Source organism: Eurypyga helias, unplaced genomic scaffold, assembly GCF_000690775.1.
Source record: "Eurypyga helias isolate BGI_N326 unplaced genomic scaffold, ASM69077v1 scaffold11490, whole genome shotgun sequence".
Taxonomy (NCBI): Eukaryota; Metazoa; Chordata; class Aves; order Eurypygiformes; family Eurypygidae; genus Eurypyga; species Eurypyga helias.
The window spans coordinates 1-26876 of record NW_010223829.1 but is presented as its reverse complement, the minus strand read 5'-3'; the positions used below and the strand labels follow the sequence as shown (position 1 = coordinate 26876).

Here is a 26876-nt window from a genome sequence, read left to right as displayed (position 1 = left end):
TAAAAAAACCCTTATAAATCCACTCTTTGTAAACAGACAAATGGTTAGTGTTTCGTATATCATTTCTACCAGCTTCTGTTTGTTTCAAGTTTGTATTCACCGACCAACAGTCTCTCTGTTATGGCAACTTTTAATGTTCAAAGCACACTGTTTCTCGTTTCTACCTACAATGCTTTCATTTGATGACTCACGCTTCAAATATTCATCTGAAGTTTGAAATTACTGTTTTGTCTGACAACCAGAAAACCTGGTTCTTCCCATGAGAAATGGCCGTTGTGGCCAGAAGTATAAACCTGTTGACTACGAACATCTCTATGGACTTGCTGCGGCAGAAAAAATGGCGTCTGCAAAAGCTGAATTACAGGTATGATTTTGATACTGTTTGTAAGGTGAGTGGTTTGAAAATTCGGTTATCTTATTTCCTCTCACTACCCAAGGAATCTGAGAAGGAGTATGGATAACAAATAGCTGTAAGAGTGTTCAGGAGAAGGGGGCAAAGATGAGTTTACCACCGTTAGCGTTAATGGGCTTTGGCCTCGTTAATGTCAAAGTGTGGAATTCTTTGTATCAGATGGAAAACAGGTGTGGATTCTGCTTCCCAAGAAGACAGGAGGAGTTTGTATTTGAGGGTTTGAGGAAGTTCATCCAGATGCAGTACATAAACTGCCCAAAATACTGACGGTAACGAAGACTTACGGGAATAAACGGGGAGTTTGATCCAGAAAGAAAGAAAACAAACCGCAGAGAGCTGAAGTGAGGATTTGCAAAAGTGAAGCTGAGTTAGATCAGGACATGGAAATTAGAAGGGTTTTATAGCCATAAAGTATAAATGTAGAGCTAGACAGTCAGAAAGGTACAAACAGCTGCGATACGGCCTGAATGGTAAATAAAAGGCAGTTTTTTGGTGCTGGTAACGTTTCATGAGAACTCTACGTTTGTTAAGCAGGATCATCTATGATGTGTGGGCAAAGCAGGGTCACTGGCTGAACTGAAGGAAGTTGAAAATAGCAAAGCAATTTAGTCTGTTAGGAAAGAGATACAGTTTTGGAAGCATTTTTGGCAATGATAGCCCAAAGTCGTCAATGAGTTGCAAGTTAATTGGAGTACGAGGTGAAGAGAAGAACCCGTAAACCCAGTAAAATCTGTATGCTGAAAGCTCCCCAGAGGATAGAGTGTGTTCCCTCCGGCCTTTTTGGTGCTGATTCAGGCTATCCAGACTCTGAAGTGCTGGGTAACTCCTCCGCTGAGGGAGAGCCAGAGAAGCAAACGGTAAATCCGTTGCTGACCATTTAAAAAGAGGAATACAGCACATGCAGAAGCAGCGTAATGTCGCAGCAGTGACGCAGTGGCGCTGCCGTCGCTATAAGAGCGTGTCAGACGTCTTGTGCAGGTCTACCTCAGCTCCTGTTTCGCTTTAGTGTTAGAACTGCACGTGTATCTGTTTTCATGTGGCGTTAAATACCGGACTCTGTCTGCTGAGGTCTGGTTTGAAGCACCCGGTGGGAACCAAGGGGAAGCTGTAAGCAGCCTCTGAAACCGGAAAGTATGTCAGCCATAAAAATGAGACGTTCTCTGACACAGAAGCACGACTGAAAGCATAAAGGTGTTGTAAACTATGTGCAGTCACATATGCAGCTTCCCGGGAACACCTTGGTTCTCACAGTCACGTGATCTCTGTGGCATCTCCTGCGACTTCGTACCAGAACAATACCCCCGAGGGGGGCTTGCAGCAACCCCACAACGATTAGCCACGTCCTGGTTGTGATTCTTCTGTCTGACTGTCTGGAAACCAGATGTGTTCAACCAGGTATATTGAACTCGGATTCATTGGAGAGCTGTAAATGCTTCTAGTGTCGAAATTTGAGGTGTTTTATCTTAAGTAACACTTCAGCTTTGGTGGGTGAATGAGACGCTGATTCCAAGACGTTTTTCCCATCTTTGTTTTTTGAGAAGTGATTCCAGCCATTCCAGCTTCCTCGGGGAACTTCAATGCATCTGGGCAAACACACGTAGCGTGGGGAGTAAACCAGAGGAGTTGGAGATGAGCACACGCCTGCGGGGCTGGGAGAGTTGGGGGGTTCAGCCTGGAGAAGGGAAGGCTCTGGGGAGACCTCAGAGCCCCTTCCAGTGCCTGGGGGGCTACAAGAAAGCTGGGGGGACTTTTTCCCAAGGGCAGGGAGTGACAGGACAAGGGGTGAGGGGTTTAAACGGAAAGAGGGAGATGGAGATGGGACATCAGGAAGGAATTCTTCCCGCAGAGGGTGGGAGCGCTGGGACAGGTTCCCAGAGAAGCTGTGGATGCCCCATCCCTGGGAGTGTCCAAGGCCAGGCTGGATGAGGCTGGGAGCACCCTGGGCTATGGAAGGTGTCCCTGCCCATGGCAGGGGTGGGGCTGGGGGGGCTTTAAGGTCCCTTCCACCCCAAACCATTCCATGGTTCTAAGTGATGGGATTTTGCGTACCTGCGGGTGGGCGTTGCAGAGAAGAGCTCTATGTCTCTCCTCGCTGAGAAGCTGCGGGTATGGCTGGCGCCGGGGGGGGGGGGTTGGGGGACGGGGAACACCCCTGCAGGGTCTGCTCTCGGGTGGTGTGTGTGTGAACACAGAGGGCGTACGGTGTGCTTGTGTCCAGGCAGGACAGCTGACCGAGCATTCCGGACGGAGCACCTTGCTTCCACCGAAGCCAAGGGGAAACTCAGCAGTTTTGACTCGGAATATAATTTCTCTCCTGAACTAGATGTGGCATGAGATCTTTATCTGTTTTTCCTGGTTATGAGCTGGGGTTTCCAAATTTTTTATTGCCTTGCTACCATTCTGCAGTCGAGTAACTTGTTGACCTGAAGGAAGGGCTGGGGGGGAACTGGTGTGTGTGGACTGTGCAGCCTCTGGAATGAGGAGGGGGTTTGTAGGGAGAAGTTGGCTGGGGGAGGTGGCGGCAATGCAGTGAGAGAAGGAGCCGGCTCCCAGCTGGAATGCTGCGTTGTCCTGGGTATCCCGAGAGGCCGGCGGCAGTCGGGAGGATGGGAGAGAACTGGTGTGTCTCAGGCGCCTCCGGGAGCCCCAGACGGCTGCTCATCCTTTCTGCTTGGCTGCTGGTTGGCCGCAGTCATCTGGCTGCCCCTTCGTTAGCCTTTCCCCGTCGGCTTTCTGCTTCTTCAGGCAGTAACTCCTCTCTCTCAGCAGCTTGTCTTTCTGCTTCATCGGAAGCTGGAAGCAATGTTTTTGTGAAGCCCTCAGACGGTTTCAGAGCCACTTCAATTGGGCAGGTTTTGAAAAAGCACTCTTTTAGACTGATCAATTTTTGAAATTCTTTCTCTTGAAAGACACACTTTCACTCTCTCATCTTCCCACCTGTAAGAAAGTGTATTTTTCTTTCTCCTGCTCATCTTCCCCCCTTCACCTTCTGGGGGAATAGGGATGGGAAAGAAAAGGAGAAAAAGAAGAAAATGAACTGAGGTTTTTTCCCTTTCTCCTCTCATTTAATTGTGATTTGAAACGGAGTAAATTTTTTTTCATGAGAATTGGTTACATTTGAACCCATTGTTCTTTAGAAAAACACAGGTTTGAGAAAAGCTTTTAGGTTCACCTTTCTGTAGTTAAAAGTTTCCGTGTGAAGGCGTTTGATAAAGCTGTTGCACAGATTCAAAACACTTACAAGCTTTAATTTTTCCTGCAGCTTAAAAAAATGGAGCAGGTTTCCAAAACTAAGAGAGAGCAACTGCTGCTGAAGCAGCACCGGCAGGTGTGGCGGCAGGAGCACGGCAGGCTGAGCGAGAGCAGGTGAGAGCTTTTTTGCCAGCCGTTGCCGAAGGAGCACTCGGGGCGCCGGGGCGGCCTCCTGGGCTCAAGGAGCATCGAGGGGGAAAGATGAGCGTACCTGAAGTGCAGGTCGTGGTTTGGCAGGCCCGAGGGTTTGTGATGTACATTGGAGGGGGTCCTGAGGAGAGCACGGGGAGGGGGAGCAGCGGGTGTTGTTCTGCGTGTGCCTCTCCATGGTCTCGTCGCTGTTCCTTGACCTGCCAGCGCCTGAGGGACACACACTGTAGGATTCTCGGTGATCCAGGCCCTTTTCGGTTGCCCCAGCCTGTCTGTAGGTGTGCGCGTGGGGCTCGCACAGGGGGACAGGGGTGTTGTTCCTGGCTGTGGGCTGCCCTGATGTACATACAGCACGTCGAGAGCGGTTTTTGCTTGGAGCGGGGGGCTCCCATCCCACCTTCGTGTCCAAGTTCTCCCCCTTTTTGCTTGATTTTACTACAGTATTTGAGCCTTATCATTCTTGAAAACTTAATGAATAAGAAATTACAGCCTCTGTAAAACTCATATTAATACCTTCCAGGCAAAAAGCAGAAGCAGAAATAAAGATTTTTCTTGATGAAGAAAGTCATAAGCACAACTATTTCTTGGATGTGAGGGATTTGGGTAAGGATTTTTAATTCATTTCTTGGTTATTTTATTATAGTCAAAATTATCTTGATTATCTGAGTTTTTTAATTCCTGTCTGAACAGGCTGAGATTTAGAAAGCACAGTGCTGTCATGTATTTTGTGTTTGAGAAAGCTTTATGTTTCATTTGGATATAGAGCATCAGTTATCAAAGGAGCGGGATGCATACCAAACAAATACTGTGGTTCCTGTCTGGCAGCTAAGAGAGGATTTGAAATTCAAGCTGTGTGAATGGCAGCGGTGCCTCTCGGCAGAGGCTCGTCTGAATTCTGAGATCAATCCAGTCGAGATGTTACAGCAGGTTGGCATTTTAACTGTAGTTTTACAGTTTTTTAGCGTTTTAGTTTATTTTTACGTAATACTGGGAGCATATAATTCACATTCAGAGCATCCGGTAGCCTCTCTCTGTGCCATAGCATAAATCTGCTTCTCCAAAATCTGTAAAAGCATGGCAGTGTGGAACTGCCACTCAGGCTCTTTGTTTCGAAGTGAGGGCTTTCGTACTACAGCGAGATAAAGAGGTAACAGTGGCTGTTTTGTGAAATAGATCACCCTTGTGAAGAAGCAGCAGAAGGCTATTTTGGAATCCCTTACCCATGAAAGTCTGGCTTTGGAAAGAGAGCTTGAAGACTATAAAACAAAAGTAAGCTTTTCTTTATAAGTTTAATTAGCAATTTTTTTAGAGAAAATGCAGTGCAGAGCAGTCCGCTGAGTAGCGTTTTTTTCATCACAGGCATTAGCAGATCCTTCTGAAGAGAAAAATGGACTTTTCCTTGAAGTTCCTTCAGCACTACTGTCTTTGGAATGCCCCTACCCTGAGCTGAAGACCGTGGTGATCACTGAATACCAGAAGCTTGCAAGTGGGTACTGGGCTAAGCTTCAGGAGGTTGATGAGCAGTTAAAGATGCTGCGTAGGTAATGCCGTCTGTTTCTGGATTCACCTGGGGAACAGAGCAAATGACCCTGCTGCTCTTTGTCATCTGCACACCCCTCACCGCTGGAGTTGGTTCTGTTCCTGGGAGTGTCCCAGGCCAGGCTGGATTGGGCCTGGAGCAACCTGGGCTATGGAAGGTGTCCCTGCCCATGGCAGGGGGTGGGACTGGGTGGGCTTTGAGGTCCCTTCTAGCCTAAACCATCCCGTGATTCTGCGATTTCACGCCGGGCAGGGATGGTTGACGCACGGCCCAGCTCTCTGGGGTTAAGTGGTCGGTGTTTGCACAGCTGAGAGAATGGAGGCAGTCCTTGCCAAAGCTCTCATCTGAAATAATAAGCGAAATGGCTTTTTGGATTAAAGAACCAACAGTCGGGTGTGTATCAAATGTCCTCTTCACATGCCTTTGGATAGAAATGATTCTGTGTGGCAATTACGCTACCAAATTCATGCCAGAGAAGTGCACTTTCTGAGAGGTCTAGAACGCGTTTGTCTATAAAGCAGATAAATAGGTCCAGTCTTTTCACAGGCTGTGGATCACTGTACTAATTCTCATCACAAAGATGTGTAAGAATTATATGGAGCTATGCTTCAGAATAACTGCAGGGAGGGGAGATTCTGTAAATGACAGGGTTTATAGGAAGAACATAAATAGTCATAATGATCCAGGAGTGTAACATACCTGTGTATATTAATAGGCCTTTTAGTATTATGTACCTGAAGGGGCTACAAGGAAGCTGGGGGGGACTTTTTCCAAGGGCCTGTAGTGACAGGACAAGGGGTAATGGGTTTAAATTGAAAGCGGGGAGGTTTAGATTAGATATCAGGAAGGAATTCTTCTTGGAGAGTGTGGGGAGCACTGGGACAGGTTGCCCAGAGAAGCTGTGGATGCCCCATCCCTGGGAGTGTCCAAGGCCAGGCTGGATGAGGCTTGGAGCAACCTGATCTATGGAAGGTGTCCCTGCCCATGGCAGGGGGGTTGGAACTAATTGACCTTTAAGGTTCCTTCCAACCCAAACCATTCTATGATCAGGTTTTCTGCTGAGGCAGCTGAAGTCCAGGAGATACAGTTGCAGATATTGGGCCAGCCTTGACCTCTTTTTGCCACCTACTGACATCAGGCTGGCTTAGAACGGCATCAGGTTCTCAGAGGGCTGAGAATCAGAAGCTCAGAGCAGTTGCTTGGAGCCTGGGCAGAAGAAACTGGGGAGAAACAGGAAAGTCCCTAAGTTTCTGTGGTGAAACAATCACCTGCTGGTTCTGATCTCCCTCTTTCTCTAGACACACCTACTTTTATTTAAGGGGCACTTAAATCTTCTGCCAGTGCTGCTGAAGTAGTCTGGAGGTGCTGGCATGGGTTTAAGATGGATCTCAGGGAAAGTGACGTTGTAATTGATTGTGACTGTTGTAATCTTGTCTAAACCGTAGCTATTCTGTAGGTTCTTTCTGGTCTGAAAGCTGCACGTTACTGCCGTAATGTCCTAGCTGTTTAGCATCTTGCTTGCTGAAGATGGTGCCGATCCTTCCCACACCGGCAGCAGTTATTAAGCAGCACGTGGCAAATACACAGCCGTTCCTTTGCTGATCTCTGGTGTTCCGTTACAGTTCCTGCTGTGGAAGAAGTTTTAACAGCCCCTAAGTAAATCTCTGAAAATACGAAATCATATGTACAATGTCTTTCTAGTGGTTTAGTTAAAATTGTGTTAAAGCTGACGAACAACACAATTCTGGTGAAAATTCAGAAGTTTGAATCCCTTGATCCATGCAGCACGTGTGCTGCTGGATAATAAACAGCAGTGTAGACACCAGGATTCATGGAGATGCCCGAAAAACCTGCCATGGTATTTTGGTTGTTCATCTGCCGGGTTTGAATGCAGCCCTAGAGCTAGCTAACCTGGCTGACAGCTCAGTAGCAGCCAGACTTACCAGTGTGCTGGTTTAGGGAGAGCATGTCCGTTGTAGGCATGAAAACATCCGCAGCGGTGCAGTGACGGCACCAAGGTACGATACCGAGTGGGAAGAGGCAACGGGTGTAGCAGGAAGAGATGCTGGTGGCAGTGGCAGCAGTCTGCTGGTGGGTGTAAGGGCAGGTTGTGTGGGGCAATTTACCCCATTTGGGTCGGCGTCTGCCGGTAGCGTTAGCTGAGAAACCATAATGAACCAGCAGCAATTACCACAGGCATTTTACTTCAAGCAGGAGCTTGGTCTCTTTTTGTTCACTTTCTGGTCTCCAAGTCTTTAATGAACTGCTCATTTACATTCCTGGGATTTTATCCACAATGTGTTTTCAGTAAAAAACCCCAAGACTCTGTTCTCGTGGAATTGCTTACTTTCCAGATCAGGGGGTTATGGAAGACAACGCTGTCACTTCTGACATTGCTGTTGGCTGACTTGCATGAAAATGTGTTGTGAGTCTGCAGAGACAGAGCCTTCTGGTTGAAGTGTTCTGTAATCTCTCGAGCTGACTGGCCCAGCGACCCCAGGTCATAGTGTGGGGAACTGCGGGGCACATCTCTGACCTTGGTATCTCTCCGCCGTGCTCTTACCGTGGCCTCAGTGAAGCCTTTGCGGTTGTCGTCGTTGCCTGCACCCGACGGTACCACCCGTACCTCTGCGACACGTTTTTTGGGCAGTTGCTCGGTCGAAGAGTGTGGCTGTACGACACCCCGGTACCCTGCTCACGCCATCCGAGGGTCACTCTGTTCTGCCCCTCTCCCACGCCTGCGCGTGCAGCAACGAAACCTTGAGCTGTAGCCTGCCGGCACTGCGCACCGCGGTGCTGGCCGCTCAGGCCATCTGGAGCGGAAAGGTTGGAAAACGTGCCTAGAATTTCCAAAGGAGAAAAATCAGAATAAGATACTGTTCTGGCCTGCTATGTTCTTTGGGTGCTTTTCAGTCCCACTAGAGAGCATTTCACAGTGTTTATTGCTTTTACAAACTGAAGAATAATTTGTTTTTTTCCAAGCATAACATTAGGATTACAATGTTTTATAATCTAAATTCTTTTACTGCTGCTAAAACACACGTTTCTGTGTTTTGGAAAGACCCAAGTCCTGAGTTACCCCACAAACTCTGGACTCGGAACTGTTGTGTTTGTTATAGCTGCTGATTCTCTGAGCACTCTTGCATTGTTGCTGCAATTTCCAAGGCTCTCCGAAGTCCGTAGGTAACCGAAGGAGGAACGGAGATTGCACGTGCAGCACTGTGCCCTCTGCAGCACCCTCTCAATGGATGGGACTGAGTCAGGTGGATTTTGTTCCTCTTTTCAGGCCTATTGCCAGATGTTTCTGGTACAGCCATCAGCAGTGACACAATTAATGGTCGCGGAAGAGACCCTCTCACTGGGTGGTGTTGTGGCAGTCCGGGTGGCTGCGGGGTCACCAAGCTGCAGTGCGTGGAGCACACACTATTGCCAAGGCTGTGTGGGATTAGAGGGTGGAGAGGGTAGCTTCCCTTCCGAGTTGTCTGTGTTCCTGAGAATGTGTAAAGCCAGGGATTAATGCTGGGTAAATCTGCTCCAGAGGAAGCAGCTGCCTCGGGGTTGTTGAAGAGAAGACAATTGCTGTGTTTCTGTTCTGAAACAAAATAAAGATGGTGCTGTTTGCCGGTGGAGTGACACGGATGAGAAAAGCAAGTGCTGAATTTAAAATTTGGATCATGCGTGCAGCCTTGTGAAACTTTATCAATATCTTGACACTGGAGAAGGCTGATATTACCTTAAATATTAATGTAAAATGTGTTGGCAGTTTTCAAACTCATTTTAGATGAGATCTTCCTTTCTGGAATGTTACAGAAGTTGAAGTGAGGTGACATCTTGAACTCAATCATCAGGGTATTTTGAAATTCTCTGCATGTCTAATGGTTACGGATACACTGGGCTGGATCGTGCTGCCTTTCTTTTTGTGTTGGCTATTTGTCTATGAACAGCTGACAAAATCTGAGTGCAGCTGCCAGATCTGGGCACAGCTGCCAAACTGCGGCACTGGCAGTGCTCAGCCCTACTCACAATAAACTACTTGTAGTTCAGCTGTAGCTGGTTGCACCCCAGAGCATCTCGCCCAAACCTTCATTTCTCCATCTTCTTCCCGAGCAGCGTAGAGGTTCATTGTTAGCTGGCTGTTGGGGGTTGTTCAGCTCAGCGGGAGCCTCGATGGAGATGAGGCAGAGGAAGCAGAAGGTGATGCAGCAACAGGTTCATCCGCCCTTGCGTGCCAGAGGCGGAGGAGAGCACCAGGCCGGGCTTGAGACCACAGAATCTGTGCTTTGCCTTGCTCTTGAGTCTGTGGTGCGATGTTCCACGGCCAAGATGTGTCTCAGTCTTCCTTGCTCTTCTTGTAGACAGAATACCCGGATTTGTTCACAGACTTGTGTGGTCAGAAATACCTAAGGCAGGTTGTTACGAAAGAGAATCTCAAGGCTCATAACTGTCGGTACTGTCACTGAAATAATGTGTTCTTACAGCACCATTCCAGGGTGTATCAGGACTCACAGAATTACAGAATCATAGAATGGTTTGGGTTGAAGGGACCTTAAAGCTCACCCAGTGCCACCCCCTGCCATGGGCAGGGACACCTTCCATAGCCCAGGGTGCTCCCAGCCTCATCCAGCCTGGCCTTGGACATTCCCAGGGATGGGGCATCCCCAGCTTCTCTGGGAACCTGTCCCAGTGCTCCCACCCTCTGCGGGAAGAATTCCTTCCTGATGTCCCATCTCCATCTCCTTCTTTCTGTTTGAACCCGCTACCCTTTTCCTGTCACCCCCTGCCCTTGGGAAAAGTCCCCCCCAGCTTTCTTGTAGCCCCCCAGGCACTGGAAGGGGCTCCAAGGATCGGAAGGCTGCAGAAGAGGATTACTGATTGCTTTCAGAAATTACAAGAGGTAGGTCAAAATCCAACCCATAAACTAGAAAGACGATGCCAGGCGTTAACGGTGGGTTTGTACCCCCTTAGTCCAGCATCAGTAGGAGCAGTTGCAGTGAGAGGTTTAAAACGCGGCAAAGAATAATTAATTTGTGAAAGCTATTCTTCAGAAAGCCAGTACTTCAGAACACCAAATTATGACACACAGATTCCAGAGTTCATAAAAGGATGATTTCCTAGAAAAGCTCCCTCTAGAGAAAAGGGGGAGTTAAAAACATGAATTTCTGAGGATCAGCTGCAGGTCACTTTTCTTGAAGGCAGCAAATGTTGCTGAAATGGCCCGGCTTTGCTGCCTGCCCCCCGTGTCAGAGCTGGGGGACGCTTGTCCCTGGAGAGCTGTCTGCTGTTGGAGAGCTGCAGCCCGAAGGTTCTCAGGTATTACTGCAGCCCTTGCCCCCCTGAGGGGTCCGTGGCCCCGCTTCACTTCCCGGGGCACCGTTCCTTGCGCCGAGGGTAGGAACACCCTGGCCCATCCCTGTTCGTTGTCTGTCATGGCCAATTCAGACCGTCCCCCGTAGAGCCCCTTCCATTGCTCTTCTGCTGTTGCTGGTGTAATTTCACGCTTTACGTTGGCTCCAGCGTTCGCTGGGCTTGTCTGTCGCTGCACGAAAACTTCCTATGGGCGCTAGAGCCTTTCTCTCCCCGTTTCGAAGCCGCCTCCGATTCTTCTCGCGGAAGGGAAACAGGTGGGCGGTATGAATGCGTCTGTCACGTAAGCTCGTCGGAACTGCCTCCTTCCACAGCTTCCTTAATGTTAGCCTCCTAATGAGCCCGCACGTCAGGGTGGTTAGCTGTTAATTGCGTATGAGCGTCTGGCGGTCGTTAAGTGCCGGCTGTTCCTGCCTGCGTAAGGGTGGGGGGTCCTGGTGTTGTGCCGGGGGCAGTGCCCTTCAGTGCCAGGCGTCGCTGCTGCCCTGGGCAGCCCGAGAGCTGCAGCCCTTGGGGCTGCAGGAATTTGGGGGGTGTGGGGCAGAGTCATACAGCTGCCGCCTTCTAATTTTCCCGAGGTTTGTAGTCGCGTTTGAAAACGGGTCACTGGGATCGAGAGACCTTTTGGTGTGGCTCAGAGTCGCTGGCGGGTCACGGCTGACAACAAAAGCCTGACGTTAATCCTCTGGAGGCCAAGAGTTGGGTTGGGAGGAAGCGCTAATCTACTCCATCCAAACCGGTGGCACTCCCTTTGGATTTTATGTTACTTCTCGCCGCTCTCGGGTAATACAGCGTGCGTGCTGATAACCACACCCCGTTTTAAACAACCGTGAATCCTGTGCCCTGCGCATGGGTTTCGGGCTGTCGGAAGTTTGGTTTTCCGCTCCCTCCAGCTCCTCCAGGTGTGTCGCTTCATTCGCCGCCTCTCGGTCACGTGTGTGGTGCTCAGTGGTGGAGACCGATCGCCATCCTCCCTCGTCACGCGGCATTTTCCGTGGGTGTGACTGTTCGTTACTGTAACGTAGCTGAGAAACGCAGGATCGTTCCCGGTGAAAAGCCGGGTCAGAAAAGGACCAGTCCGCTCGGGTGACGGCGCAGTAAGTGGTCCCATCAGAAAAGCTGTAAAGGTGTGCTTTGTTTCCTTGAAGTAAATCGAAGTTTCTCCGCTCTGACCCAATGCCCAGTTTACAGGTTCAGGGTTGTGAGGCCTTTAAACGGAAACCAGAACCGACCTCCTCCTTTTCAGATGTGAAGTTATGCTGATGGGTCTGTATTTCTGTAGGAACTCCGGCTGGAAGGAAGAGGACCAGTGGGTTTTTCAGACTGTTGTCAGTCAGTATCCGAGTGGTCTCCAGAGGCGGCGGACTTTGTACCTCGACGTGCTGCAGAGATACCTTCCCCACAAATCTAGGCACGATCTGGTCAGTGCTGGTCTAGATACGAGATCAATTACGTAGGTTTGTACAGAAATCGCGTACTCAACGTGTCGACTGAAGGATGTTTAGCAGAGGTTTTGTTTTAAAACTTCTTCGTTACAAATGTTACTAAGAAGAATGTTATCCCTTCTGCCAGGGAAGAAGGGATGTCTCTGTCTCCAGAATGCATGAACTTGGAAACCTCTCTTCTTCAAAAGGAGCACTGCGGAGATTTTAGCCAAATTCACAGGAGTAGTTTGTTAGCATTGCTTTTGCTGTACGTTTTCTAGTTATGTCATGCTATTCTGCAGCTCCTGGTATTGTTATTTTTTAGGAGGATGTATAGCATCGTTGCCCTGTCTAGGAATAGTTATTTAATTGGTCTGTGGTGCATATATAGCAGGAAGAGTGGAAAGTTATCTCCTGCTTTCAGGGGGAGGCTATTTTTACATGCATAATGCCTTTCCCATTGATTGCTGATTCCTTCTACGCTCCACAGTGAGCAAGCACATCTCGGCTAATAGAGAAACCCATTTCAAGGCCAGAACACTTCAGGATGTATGTCATAAGTAAAGTAGGAGTCTATTTTTAGCTCTGCGTGTATTTTTAGACCATCTACTTCCTTGTGTTTAAGAAGTGCCTGGTGCAAAGGACTGACAGTGAAGTGATATTGATAATTAGTGTAGTTTCACCAAAAATGAAGTTCTTGAACTTTGGCCTGTGAGAACGGGGCTAAACAATCCTGTGCTTCGTACAACATAGGTGTATTTTAGGCATAGCTGTTATTAATGGGTCTCACAAATTGTTTGAAGGTTCATTTTATAGTTTAGAAATCATAATTCTGCATTGAATTGATATCTCTTGGAGTGTGTATTAGTGTGACAAATGCAGAAATGTTAAAACAGCACCAAGAATCTGTTCTTAAAGCATTTGTGCCACATTACAACACTAAACTTCAGCCTTCTATGCTTCTCCCTCTGAAGAAGAGGTCAGTGGCCAAGCACTGAGTGCTTGATGCAGAAGCAGCTCATCAGAGAGGTCTGGTTTTAGAAGGGCAGACTCCCCTCCCCTTTCTTGCCCATGGGTGTCCTCGCTTTGGGTGCTGGCTGGCACAGCTCACCTGAGTTTGGTAGCAGCAGTGGCAACCAGAGCTGCTGTTGCAGCGGCCCTTGTGCATTTGACCAAAGAGAAGCTCCAGAGTTGTGGTACCACTGTACCTTCATCCAGCCGCGAGCTGATGGGAATGCCATGAGCTGGGCACCAGGCGAGTCAGCAGCCCCCTGTTCCCAGCCAAAAGTCTGGAAATGAGCGCCAGGGATGGTTCCCTTGACAGCTGTGAGCTGACAGCCATTGCCACAATCTCCTGCATCCCAGTAACTTGCATTTTGGGGGATATACGACAGGTCCAGGACTCTACTGCCTCCGTCTGTGCAGCCTTACCTGGTGGTACTACTCTCAGAGCATCGAAGCTTGCATGTCCAGTGCCTGGGGGGCTACAAGAAAGCTGGGGGGGGACTTTTTCCCAGGGCCTGTAGTGACAGGACAAGGGGTAATGGGTTTGAACGGAAAGAGGGAGATGGAGATGGGACATCAGGAAGGAATTCTTCCTGGAGAGGGTGGGGAGGCACTGGGAGAGGTTGCCCAGAGAAGCTGTGGATGCCCCATCCCTGGGAGTGTCCAAGGCCAGGCTGGATGAGGCTTGGAGCAACTTGGGCTATGGAAGGTGTCCCTGCCCATGGCAGGGGGTTGGAACTAGATGTTCTTTAAGGTTTCTTGAACCCAAACCATTCCATGATTCTATGATGCCCTTGGTAACCTCACTGAGTAAGGCCGAAGAAGGTGTATTTAAGGTTAAACACCACCTTGGTGTGGCAGTATGCCGCTTGGCAAGCGAGAACCTATTTCCAGGTTTCCTGTTAGGAAGGCCAGAGCGAAGCTGGTGCTCATGTCCTGCATCTGTACAGGTGCTGTAGTCGGTGTTCTGTTTCTCCAGAGATCTTCACTTCCTACAGAGTGCCCCATCTTGCTGCAGGCGCTCAGCATCCCCGAAGACGTGTTGGAAGGACCCACTTGCCTGTCACGTACTTGAGGGCAGGAAGGAACCGTTGCGTTTTGCTCACTCCCGCTGCAGAAGCCCAGTTCAGGGAAGAGCAGGGGGACCTCAGGATACTGATGTTCCACGTGGTGCAGGCACTCAGGGAAAGGCTGGGGTGCTATCACCACCTACCGACACGGGGTCTGCAGCATTCCGGGCACCGCGCAGAATACTGCTGGGCCCTAAATTGAGATTCTATAGGAATATTGGTGATGTAATAACTAATTCAATTATATGCAAGGTTTGAAAAAGTGTTGTTTCCTTAATGCGTAGATTTTAACCTTTCTGCAATGCTTTCCTTTTCTAGGTTGTTCATGAGAAAGCTCGGGATCGTTACCGTTCCGTTAGGAATCAGCGCAGAGTCTTGATGCTGAATTGGGCTCAAGCTAGGAAAGCCTTCTTGCTGAAGGCAGAGGCGACTGTTGCGGAAGCCTCCGCTGCTCATGAGGCAGAAGCAGAGCTGGCTGATTCCAGACAGAAGCAACAGGAGATCTGTGCTGATCTGAAAGCAAAGGTAGGTTTGGGTGTAAATCTGCCAGATGCAAATGTGTTTTTTACTGGAAATTCAAAATGGAGTCAGTGTTCAAGTGAGGAAAAACTACCTGAAGCTAGTTGTTGGGATCCTGTTGTAACTGGCCTGATAGCATTGTTTTGGGCAGTTAGGGTAAAAAGCCAACTGTAATCTGTTGGCAGAGGTCAGCAGGTTTGTGAATCTCCGCTTGCACGTGGTTTGGCAGATGCTCTGATTCGTTACCAGGAAGGATCCTTGTCAGTGCTTCAGCCAGCTCCGGGATTTGGGCTTTTTGCTGATGAAGAATTTGACTGCCTAGCACACTCTAGGCCTTACTGTGAGTTTCCTGTTGTGGGTGTCATATCCGTGTAAACTGCAGTCCCATTTATTTTGATGAATTTTGAGCACCATTGAAGAGTTTGAACTGTATTTGGGTATTGGAGGAACAAGACTGGTTCTGCAGTTTCCAATATAGAATCACAGAACAGTTTGGGTTGGAAGGGACCTCAAAGCCCCCCCAGCGCCACCCCCTGCCATGGGCAGGGACACCTTCCATAGCCCAGGGTGCTCCAAGCCTCATCCAGCCTGGCCTTGGACACTCCCAGGGATGGGGCATCCACAGCTTCTCTGGGCAGCCTGTCCCAGTGCTCCCACCCTCTGCGGGAAGAATTCCTTCCTGATGTCCCATCGCAATCTCCCTCTTTCCGTTTAAACCCGTTACCCCTTGTCCTGTCACTCCCTGCCCTTGGAAAAGCCCCCCCAGCTTTCTTGTACACCACCACCCCCCTCCCCAGGCCCTGGAAGGGGCAATAAGGTCTCCCCGAAGCCTTCTCTTCCTGCTGGCACAGTCAAGGTCTGGCATCATGTTCCTTGGAATCCTTTGCAACACCGGCATATCACAAAATACCTCTGTGTCTCTGTCCCTGCCCTGACAAAGGGATTGGTATCTGGGCTGTCTGAGGCTTTGTCTGTCACTGCTTTTAACGCTGGAACCCTCAGAGGTGGAAGTGAACATCCGGTTCCTCGTCACTGCCCCCGGTTTGTGGATGGGTGCTGCTCTGTCTTCAGAGGAATAATGGATATTGCGCTTCCCTTCTGATCGTGTTTAAGGATGCGTTCTGTGAGCTGACAGAAATGGATCCCGTAGCCCGCGTGCCCGTGTTACGGAGGTTTTGCAATATTCTGAAAGGTGATCTACTGGGTTAAGAGGTGAAAAACAGCTAAAAATGCCTGGTCTTTTTTTGTAAGAGAAGAGCATAAGTGGGAGGGGCCTGGGCACGAGGGAAGCGTTAGGATGTTGCTGCCCAGGGCGTTTGCAAGGGGAGGCACATTTCTGGGCACAAGATGCACGTCAAGGTGTGTTTCAGCTGCTCTCGGAAGGGAACAGCTGAGAGTGCGCACGGTGTTCATCTCCCTTCACCAGCATCCCCTCTGCTGGACTCCTACTTTCCAGTGAAATGTTAAACACTTGGTTTGGTTTTCTAAAGTAGAAAAACCCAGTAAAACCTGTACTGGGATCAAGAATGTTGAACTTCATGCTGGTTTTCCACTGTACTAATAATACAGAAACCCTCTGCCTCCTGCTCCTGGAGCCATCTGTCACAGGAAGGCTGGAGTCCAAACCCCAGCGTGAGAAACTGTCCGGGCTTGCCTGGGTGGGGAGCACCCCGTTTTAGCTCCCATGGCACGCTTCCCTGAGCCCAGTGGGGTACGGAGCGGCTCCGGGGTGGATGCTTTTTCCCCAGGCCTCCCTCTCCGGAGTTGCCGTGTCCCTTACCTGCACAAGGAGGGGTAGAAGGGCCGTTTATTCCCGAGCTCTGAATCTGAGTCCGTCTTCTCCTGTTTTCCGTTTTTCCCTTCCCCCCGGGAGGTACCAAGCAGATGTTGCAGAACTGACGTTGTCTCCGTGTAGCTTCAGATTCTCAGTGATGCGCTGAACGTTGTCTGAAGGTTTGATGGGTTCTGACCTCCTGTTGTCAGTACCCTGGAAGTGTCTGGAACTCAAACCTATTAGCCCTGCACTTCTCAAAGGTGGCTTTGTTCAAATGTCGAGCGTTTGAACACAAGCAGTTCGCCTGTTCCCAGAAAAGCGGAACGGAAGAGGTACCTTTTTTCCATGGAAGGAGGATATCACTGTGACCTTGTTTTGATCAGCCCTGCAGCTGAAAGGGCTGGAGGACGACGTGGAAATCTGGCAAGGAGGTAGCTGGTGTTTGAAGAAGGCATTCTGAATGTGTCCCTGGCTTTGGTTTGGGTCCGACGGGCGTGTGCGTTTGAAAGCTCGTGCTTCACCCAGTTGTGGTGCATTTTACAGCCTTGTCTCTCTGCGCTTCTGGGTGTGCAACCACCGAACGTCCCACCGTGGAAAGCGGCCGTTGGCAGCTCTCCTGGGAGAAGGAATTCTGTCTAGTGAGTTAATTACTCTGATACAACCCCACCCTGACGAGGATCCGGGGGATGGGGTAAAATGCGAATCTGTCTCTAAGGGAGTGAGCGTAGAGCTGGAAATCAGGGATGAGAGCTGTTCTCCCACCACTTCTTCTGGCCGTTAGTTGACTTAAGTTCTTGTATTTCGGTAAATTTAGCATAAAGACTTCTTACTCGTAGCACTTTGCCGGAGGGAGAGTGTAGTTGCTCTAATGATTTGGCCGCGTAGTAAGCTCTTGCGTGGGAAGCGCTAGTATCCTGACGCGAGAGATGGAGGTCTCCTCCGTTACACCAGCAGGTTTCAGAGAAACTCAGGCCATTTCTACGCCTGTCTGCATCGGCTGGAAAGGAAGTTACGGCACACGGGAAGCAGCGCTACAGATGCAAGGCTCGTTAGATCCGTTTTGCAGGGAGGATATGCAGAAAGGCATTAAAATCCAAATGTGTTTTTAGGCGGCTGCTAGTGATGGAGCTGGGAGAGGAGCGGCCTCTGGATATGGCACCTTTCATTTAACCTCCAGTCAGCAAACCGTTTAGCTGATTGACTTGTTTGGTTTTGAAGGGATACCTTTCTGCAAATTTCTGTGCTGCTTGGAGTCTGTGGGGTTTTTCAAGTTTTTCTTCCTCTGTGTGTGAGAATCTGTGTGTTCCTAACTGTAGTACAGATGGAGCAATGCAAAAGAGAGAGAAAATGCTCACACGTGACCGCCTGGGCACTTCTGTTACCGCAGTAGCCACGTGGTATCACCCACCTTGGAGCCAGTTCTTCCTGGCAGCACCAAGCCCAGGGCAGAGCAAGCAGCCTGAAGAATACGTCACCTAAAGCTGGCTGAAGTGCACCAGGAGCAACGATGCCCTCAGTGAGACTCTAGGCCTTGTGACTGCCAAGGGGTGAGAGCAATTAAAAGGTAAAGCAGCTGAGAGGTTAAATTAATGTTTCTAGCAGTTTTCACCTTTCAAATTCCTATTCCGTGTTCCATCTCACAGAAGATCAGTGCGTGTCCTTAACAGAAATGGGCGTCTCTAAGGAGGAATTGTGAAACGGCTCAAGTGAAATAAATCACGAGGGCCACGCGGCAGTGATCTGGACGAAATGGAGTGTGAGGTGGCTCATGCCAGGGAGCATATGCTGCAGTCTTGAAGAGAATGAGTGACCGAGCATCACTCATGCTTGGTATGCTTGGTACTGGGGGGAATTCTCCACTTTTAGGGCTCTGTAGCAGATGCTGTGTAAAAGACTGTGTAACATTCCTCTTTCTAAGCAACACAGAGAAGCAGAGTCTTCTGTGTCAGCAGGTAGTTCAGTAATGAGGTGAGAGCGCGACCGTTGAAGAGGGGTAGTAGGGTGCTGCTTCACTTGGCTTCTGAGGGATTGAAGCACTTGCTGCAATCCATTTAGAAATTCTAAGTATCTGCATGCATTCAAAACATTATTTTTCTGTTGAATTCATCTTAAAAGGTCTATAACCCAGCACTCTCCACCCTCACATAAGGCAGTTTTTAAGGGACACTCAGTGGAGGACCTACAGCAGTAGGCAGAAGGACAGTGGAGTCTCCGTGTGTGACAGTGGGCTCGCTGTCCCGTAGCTCAGAGCCGTGTGCCTGCCTTCCTTCAGGTCTTTCCCCTGTCTTTTTGTGTTCCAAGATTAATCCTCACTCCAGTGCTAAAATCTTGCAACCACACATGGTGAATTTTGGGAGAGCAGGTCTTGCATTCCTTCTCCGGGCAGAAACACAGAAATTTCAAAAGGAAAGGTGTTGGGTGGAGTTAACTGGGATATTGTGAATCATGGGGAGGGTGTTGCTGCTGGCCTCCCTCTCCCTTCCTGCGTAATGAGAAGAAAGGACGTGTCAGTAAACGGGGGGCTGCTGGGGTGCCCTGCGCGGGAGGAGACCATGGACTGACTTCCCAGCTCTGAGATCCATTGAAACGACCCACAGCGCCCCAAGACTGCAACCAGTCAGAGGAGCAATGGTGCCTCAGGCTGAGGCGTCTTGCTCGCTGCCCTGGCTGCGAGGGTCACCGCGGCTGCTCGGATCTGTCTGTTGGAGACAGACGCCTGCTTGTCGGTGATCCCCAAAATCACTTGGGGCTGGACAGCTGGGCCAGCAGGCTCGCCTTACTGTCTTGGGAGAATTACCGTCCTCCTCCTGCTGGGAAAGTGGCGCCTCGGGCAAGCAAAATGCGTGACGCACGGTTGTTGCGAAAGCAGCGCAGGTCCAAGGGCTCTTGCGCGGCTGCGGAGGGAGCGAGAAGAGAGAGCGCCGTGTGGGAGGCGGCAGGTTTGTCGGCGCGGTTGCCTTGCCTAAGGTGATGCTGTGCGAGTGCTTAAGCCTGCATAACAGTTAAAGATGTCAACGCGACGCTGACGCTGCTGCCGTCGAGAAGAGAACGGTGCTGCGAGTAGTGCCGGCTGAGGGGAGGGAGGAAGTCCAGGGGCAAGCTGTGAGACGTGAACGCTGCACACGCTGTCTTGAGCGAAGACGTTGATGCGCCTTCAGCTCCAAGGAACTGCAGCGCGTCCTGTACTGGGTCACGGGTTCTGTAGGACCCAATCCAAGCCCTTGTGACTACGTTTCCTGACTGAAAGCAATGTGTCTTCCTACTTTCCAGGTTATCCCTGGGGATTATGCTTTTCTCTCCTATCCCTTTTTCAGATTTAAACACTCTTATAGCTGAAGAAAATCTCTACAGTTCTGTTAATGACCAAACAGTTACTTTTAACCACTGTCTGATTTTCAAATTAAAATTTTTTAGAGCCAGACAGGGATTTTTATGTAACAAAATGAATCCTAGTGCCAGTAGCCTTGCTTTTCTCCATTATTTCTTGCAAACCTCTTGGAGGTAGCCTGTGGAGCACAAGCTGCTCAAGAGTACGAGTCCAAAATCTGCTAGGGATGTGAACTGTCATTGTTCCCAGCCAGAATGAGATTATCGTCTGAGGTTAACAACAGACTTGCAAGTGTATCATTTCTTCATTATCCCATTGCCAAATACTCTAATACTGGACTTCTCATAGGCCTTGTAAGTCACAGAATCCCAGGATGCTGGGGTTGGAAGGGACCTTTGGAGACACCTCGTCCAGCCCCTGCCAAAGCAGGTTTACCCGGAGCAGGCTGGGCAGGAACTGCCTCCAGGGAAGGAGACTCCCCAGCCTCTCTGGGCACCCCCTTCCAGCGCTCGGGCACCTGCAGAGTGACAAAGTTTTTCCTCCTGTTGAGATGGAATTCCCTGCGTTCCAGATTGTGCCCGTTGCCCTTGTCCTGGCACTGGGCACCAGCGAGTCGGTCAGAGGCAGAACACTCGTAGCTTCTACCCCTCGCTGCTTTGGCATTCAAGACCCCGTGGCATCTGGAGGTGGTTCTGGGTGCTGTTAGAATCCCCAGTCTAGGGGAGAAGGAACAGGTTTTCAGAGCTGAAAGCTATTGGAGGCTTCACACACCTTCTAGTACCGTCCCAGTACCCGGCTGATGTCAGCACCTGGTTGATAACCACAGTAACTTCAGGGGTCAGCTGAGGTGCTGCACTCTCCGTAGAGGTGACACATGACCGTGGAGCTCAGCCTTGTCCCTAGGGAAGGTGAGCACCGTTCTTGTTGCTGGAGTGCTGAGTGACCTGCTGCTTCAGAGTGTTTGCTGCCCTAGCACCTCTGTCGCAGGGGGGCTGTTGGGTTTCTCTGTTTAGGGTTGGGTGTTAGCATGGATTTGGAATCCTTCGTGTGCATCGTGGAGCTCAGGGCTGGCAGAGTTTTAAGCGCTGCATCCTGGAGCACGGGCAGCAGGCTGGCTGATCAGTGACCCCTCACCGCAGCTCCCTGTGCTGCTACCACCAGCTCGGGTGAACAGCACCCATTCTTGCTGAGGATTTCTACTTGGTCGTCACGTTCGGTACGGAGCCCCCTCGTAAATCTGCACTTCCACAGGCAGCCGGTCACTGACGCGCGTGCTGTTGTCAACCCGCTGTCAGCTCATAAGGTTACTGACACCGGAAGAGGAAAACAATTCGTCCGGTGCTTAGAAAAAGGGCTTCCCAAATGTAAAGAATGATGGCTTTTTCACATCCTTCCAACAAACTCCCCCTGCCCCACAGTATTTCAGACTCCAGGGAGCTGTTCTGAACATACATGCTCTTAATAATACATTCACACCCTGAGGCACCCATCCCATTTTCTCTCCGTTTAGGAATACATGCACGCACTTTCTAGTCTTACTTTATTTCCAAGAATAACACTGTTAATAATTTATACTTCAGTGTGTGGTGGGTTTGATTAGTGCCAGTGGGTTTTTTTGAGTCATCAGTAGCAGGTTTGCTATATACCCCAGCTTCCTTGGAGATGTCAGCTTTGTTGGGGCAAAATTTGCCTGGGATATCCAAAATGGACCCAAACCAGTCTGTGATTCTATGATTGTTACTTAAGCAAAGCAGCAGGGAAACACGGCATCGCTCAGGGAAGCTGCTCCCTGAGAACCTCCGTGCGGGGAGCGCTGGGTTTCTGGGCAGAAACCTTTCGGAACAGAATGTGAAGAGAAGCGGTGCACAGCTGGTGAGATGCAGTAAAGGTGGGGAAAATATAAGTAGAGTATCTTAATATCGTAGTATTGGAGTACTTCCTGTAGTGTGGAGAGCCAGACCAAGAATGGCTGTTCCTCTGAGGAACAGAGCTCTGTCGGCACTTGACAAATGCGCTGCACAGAGCTGCCGAGCCAAGAAAAGGGAGACGTGGTTAATCCCACTGAAGCCAGCGTGAGACAACTGCGCGTACAACGGCTCTTGACAGCACTGGGTAAATCGGGGACCACGCTGCAAACCCTGGAAGTAAGGCACTAGCAGCTACTGGGGACGCGTTGGCTTGTTTAACCAATGCAGTGTGTCTGGAAGAGGCCAGGAGCGGAGTTTTGGCACCTTGAGCTAAGTGATCCATCCTGTCCCCGGCATGTTTTGAGGAAGCGTGGCAGGCCCTGTAACGAGAGGTGCCATGGAGCTGGTCCCTGCCGAGCTTCCCCACACGCTTAACCAGGGTCCTGGAAGCTGCCGGGAGCTGAGCTGCAGCTGATGTCTCTCTTCCCACAGAAGAGTAGGATGTCAGAGCATTATAGGCACTGGTCCAGCCCGGGAGCGGGTGCCAGGGCTCCTGGGCTGATTTCCCGCAGTTTGAGGGCTGACAGAAGATGAAGTCTCCGTCACCGGAGTCCCATGATTTCCAGAGTCCTGGTTGGAGGCGAGTGCTGTTATGGAAACGCCTGAGCTGAAGGATGCATGCGGACTCGGCTCTGTTAGCGTTGGCCTCCATCCGTTCATAGGTTCATCCGGAAATTTCCACGTCTGTGTGCTGCAGGGGAATTTAAGATCTGGCGTTACTGAGCTGGTTTGGGCATTTTGCCTGAAATCTCTTCATACGTGGTTTGATCGTGCGCTGTGCCAGGCGGCTGCGAACTGATAATTAACGTGCGGAAGGGCGGTGCTTACTGAATGGTCAGGAGTTGCTGACGGGAGCGTAGATCTTTGTAACGGGGTTGTTACGCGGGTTTCCTCCCCAGTCTCAGTCTGGCAGGATCCCAGAGTTACACTGCTGCAGGACTCTCCTTCCAACCCTCTCTTCCAGGTTCTACAGTGGAAAGCACAGCAGGAAGAGGCTGCGGAACTAGAGGCTGCTGCAGCTGCCAGAAGAAGAGAAGAGAGAGAGGAGAAAGAAAGGCTGCAGAAAACCCGGGAAAGGATCCGCAGAGCTCAGGAGAGACAGAAAGTACGAGAAGCTTCTGTACCCTTTGCATAGGTTAACGCGTACCATTGCCTTCGGAATCTTCACCTGCGCCCGTTGCCGCGTGGTGTGGCATACTGGATGTCGGTGTGGGGATGAGCAAATGGTTGGTGGAGTCCTGCCGCTGCCCATTCTGCCTGCTCCTACGCGCCATCGTGGTGCTGCGTCACACCAACGGGCGCACCCGGGGCAGTGTGTGTCACGAGAACCAGCCCAGGGGCACTCGGGGAGTTGCAAGTCTCCCAGGTTTGTGGCCGGCTGGGAAAGCTTGCGGCGCTGCAGTTAAGCGTGCCGTGGTGCGGCAGTTAAGCGTGCAGTTAAGCGTGCCGTGGTGCGGCAGTTAAGCGTGCAGTTAAGCATGCGGCGGTGCTGCAGTTAAGCGTGCTGCGGTGCAGCAGCGAGCCTTGGCGTGTGCTTGCGGGGCCGTGGGCTGCACGTGGCAGCACGAGAGCCTTGGGAGAGGGGCTGAAGCACAGATTTAACCGTTTCAGGGTATCGCAAATCTGCCTGACGTTATTCTGGGCGCTTACACAGCGACTACCTGGGAAACGGCTTTGATGTGTAAGTGTAAACTTCAGCTTAATAGAAGATCAGCAATCCACTCCAGTAACTGTACTGCTTCCAGAAAGTCACGCCGTGTCGACCTTTTTATTGGAATGATACGGCAAAAAATCCAGGAGGTTGTTTTATTTAAATTTTGCCTCTTTTTCTGAGTGTCTTTTACACTGAAATCTGGCTTGCTCAGAGAACAACTCACCTGTGGGGCATTCCTTCAGACTGCGTAACTGTTTCTGGAAGTAGTAAGTTGGAGAATTCCACGGGAGACCCCTGCAGACCCCATGTGGTACTGGCTCCAGCATCCGTGACCAGTACCTGCTCCAGTTCCCCTCACTCCGGCTTAGGAGGGCGGTGCTGGAGTCCTGCTGTGGAATCCCAGCACAGTTCAGCTGCTCCTGAAATTGAATTTAAAAATTCTGGAGTCAGCACTTCAAAGATGAGGGAGTGACTGGTGTTGCTGTGCCTGAAGCCTGCTCTGTCAGCTCTCAGGGGGCTGGTGGCCCACGAGGTCAGCTGGCGTCACCATTCGGAGCGTCGGGCAGCGTACCACCGCGGCGTTTGCAGCGTGTGTCACGCAAGGGGGGTGTACAGGCCCGGGGCACATCCCACCGGCTGGCTCTGAAGAGCCCTGGGTTCAGGAATGGGACCCTTTTTTTCAAGTGAGGAATTCAGAGTTTCACCGCAGCAATATTTACTTTAAATCCCAGTTCCTCATTTTGCATCCCCAAACCCTCATTTTCCAGACAAGCTTCCCTGCTCGGATTTCCAAGTCTTGCTGAGGCCTTGGAAAAGCTTCGTATGTGGGTGACAACCAGCCGTACGCTGCGTCCTGTTCCTCGGCGGGCTCTCCCCTCAGCCAACACGGAGCGGGCTGGTGTGGATCCCACGGATCCAGCCGTTGGCACTGTCCTAGGACGCTTTCACCCCAGGAGCATTGACTCGAGCAGCACAGCTGAAGGTGCTGATGGCAGGGCAGGAAGCAAGGAGCTCACGAGGGTGGCAGTCCCCAGTTCGCAGAGTTGAAAGTTACATTCCAACTGAAGTGTCCAGACCCTGACTTCACCCTTTCTGGTGGGGGGCTCCACACCCTCTTGTTCTCCCAGTAAATCTTTTGTTAGAACACACTGTTCTAAAATACAAATCTTATTCTAAAAAGATCACGGTTGGGTTTTCTTTAACACTTGGTTCATTCTCGCTGCCTCGGCTGCTGAGTGATTGTTTGGTTTACTGTGTTGTCAAACTCCAGGTGAAACAGTACCGGGCTGAGAAACAGCTCAAGTGGCAGGAGCAGGAGGAGAGAGACCTGCAACGTCTGGAGGAATTAAGAAAATTAATGGCTGAGCAAGCAGTTAAAGACAGAGAAAGGTGAGAAATGGAATGTGCATACCTGCCCCTCAGTAGGAACTCCTTGTGGTCTGACCTGCTGTGTTCTCCCAGCCCTCTAAATGGGAACAAATTGAGGTAAAGTCATTTTTTCCCTCCTGTTTGGCAGCTCCCCCGTCCGTATGCCAGGGTCACATCGCGATTGTGTCCTGCATGCAGTTTATTTGTTAGGCTAAAGGAACTCATGTCCATCAAGGTTTTAGGCTTTTGTAAGCGCTAAGCCGTTGTGGTCGTGGTGGGGCGCGCGGGTTTGGAGCAGCTCCTCCGCGTGTCCGAGCGTCGCTGGGTAGCACGGCCTTCTGCATTCCCGCTTGGCACAACCATTAGCGTCAGGCTGGTTTGGTTGGGTAGGCGCCGCCTCTGAGAGACTTACTGTTCTTTCAGAGGGTCCGAAACTGTGCAGGTGGTTGTAGATGTTCCTCACCTGTTGATGTAGTTTAGGACTTCAGCCTGGCACGTTTCAATCCGTGCCAAGCCATCTTTGCAGCCTGGGGCCTTGATTGGCCTGTTGAAGAAACACTTGATCCCACAGAGGAATTCCATGGTTACAGAGGAGCACGACGACCCTGTCCGTAGTCTGGTTATAACTGCTCCAGTCACAGCCTTACCTTTTTTATGTGGAGGGAGCCACCAAATTGCATGGGCCAGAAATGTCACTAAAATAGGGCTGAAGTACCATTGGCATTGGAGTATGAAACTTGGTCTTGAGGATTCTGGGGGAAACACGGCCTCGATCTCACTTGGTTGCGGTGCCTTGCTGGCAGCTAAGTTCAGATGCCTGCGTCCTCACGCCGCAAGTGCTTCTCTGCCTTTCGTTACACCTACGTGCGATGATTTCAGCTCACAGCAGCAGCACCACAGCCTTGCACTGCTGAGTTTTCAGCAGAACTGGTCAGGACAACGTGGCTCCTCTTTAAGGGGCGTGCTGCACACTGCCGTACGGCTGGGGACGCGCTTTGCCGCGGGGAGACCTCGCGGGACGACATACAGGGCAGTGGCAGAGCTCACTGAGGCGTGCGGGAGGGGAATACTCACACCTTCGGGCTGTTAGGAATCCCAGAGTGGGCAGTGCTTAGCGTTATGTTCCCGGAGTTGGCGTAGGGTACAACATGAAACAGTTTAAAGAAAAATGCTTACTCTTTGTGGAGATTAATAATTCTTTGAAATTACCTAATGCCTTTCATCTTCAAAGCCTTCAGCAACGTTAAAGCGGGGCAGAGAGCTGCTCCTGCTGTAAGGTACCGTAGTGCTACGGGTATGGTACACGGCGTTTCAAAATCCCGGTTGTACTGGGCGCAGGCGGAGCGGCTGCCATGCCCATTCCCCAGTACTGGGGTACCGATGGCCGGTACTGCTGCGTGTTTCGCCTGCTGTAGCGCGTGGATTGGTTTGGTTTGGAGTCTCTGCAGAACTGAGCAGGAAAGACAGCACAGCCAGTAGCACGGTTCTGATCCGATACGTTTTCAGGTTATTGGGGAAAGGAAGACGTTTTTGGATCGTGGGCTGAGTATTCCAAGTACGAGGTAGAGCCTGGGTAGTGCACAGAGTTTCTGGGAGGTGCAGTAAGATGTTAGAAATGGTCTGCTGTTATCCTGAATGCTTTTCAGATTAATATAAAATTAGGTAATCAGGTTTATAAACCAGCAAATCATTATCAGAGTCACTGTGGTGCTGCTAATTCAGGTCTCGCTTTGTAATTGCAAGAAGCTGAATAGCCAGAGCTCTGACCAGGTCCAAGAAAAGGATTAAGGGCACCTGAAACTGGCTGCAGAATTTCAAGTGACTACGTCCACATTTGGTTCCTACAGCTCCTGCTTAGCGACTCTGACAGTTAACTGCTGGGATGTGCCGTGTTTTGGCCCGGGAGCGCCTGGGTAGCTGCGTGTGTCTTACACTGTTGCCTTCGGAGCAGCTGGCTACCCAGCTGTCCTGGGGTCCGGCAACTCGGCCCCACACGGCCGCTCGCTCACGCCTCCCCCATGGGGTGGGGGGGAGAAAATATAAGGAAAG

General features: G+C 50.5%; 1 protein-coding gene across 1 annotated transcript; it reads left to right on the top strand.

The window, feature by feature from the left end:
• Positions 1-242: 242 nt before the first annotated feature.
• Positions 243-24852, top strand: CCDC148 (coiled-coil domain containing 148; the record flags this gene model as incomplete). The annotated part of the gene is made up of 10 exons (XM_010154249.1): positions 243-364; positions 3675-3778; positions 4335-4417; positions 4578-4741; positions 4988-5083; positions 5174-5355; positions 12001-12139; positions 14536-14742; positions 22770-22910; positions 24730-24852. Coding segments are annotated over 10 exons (1361 nt in total), but the record flags the coding sequence as incomplete, so codon positions are not given.
• Positions 24853-26876: the final 2024 nt, after the last annotated feature.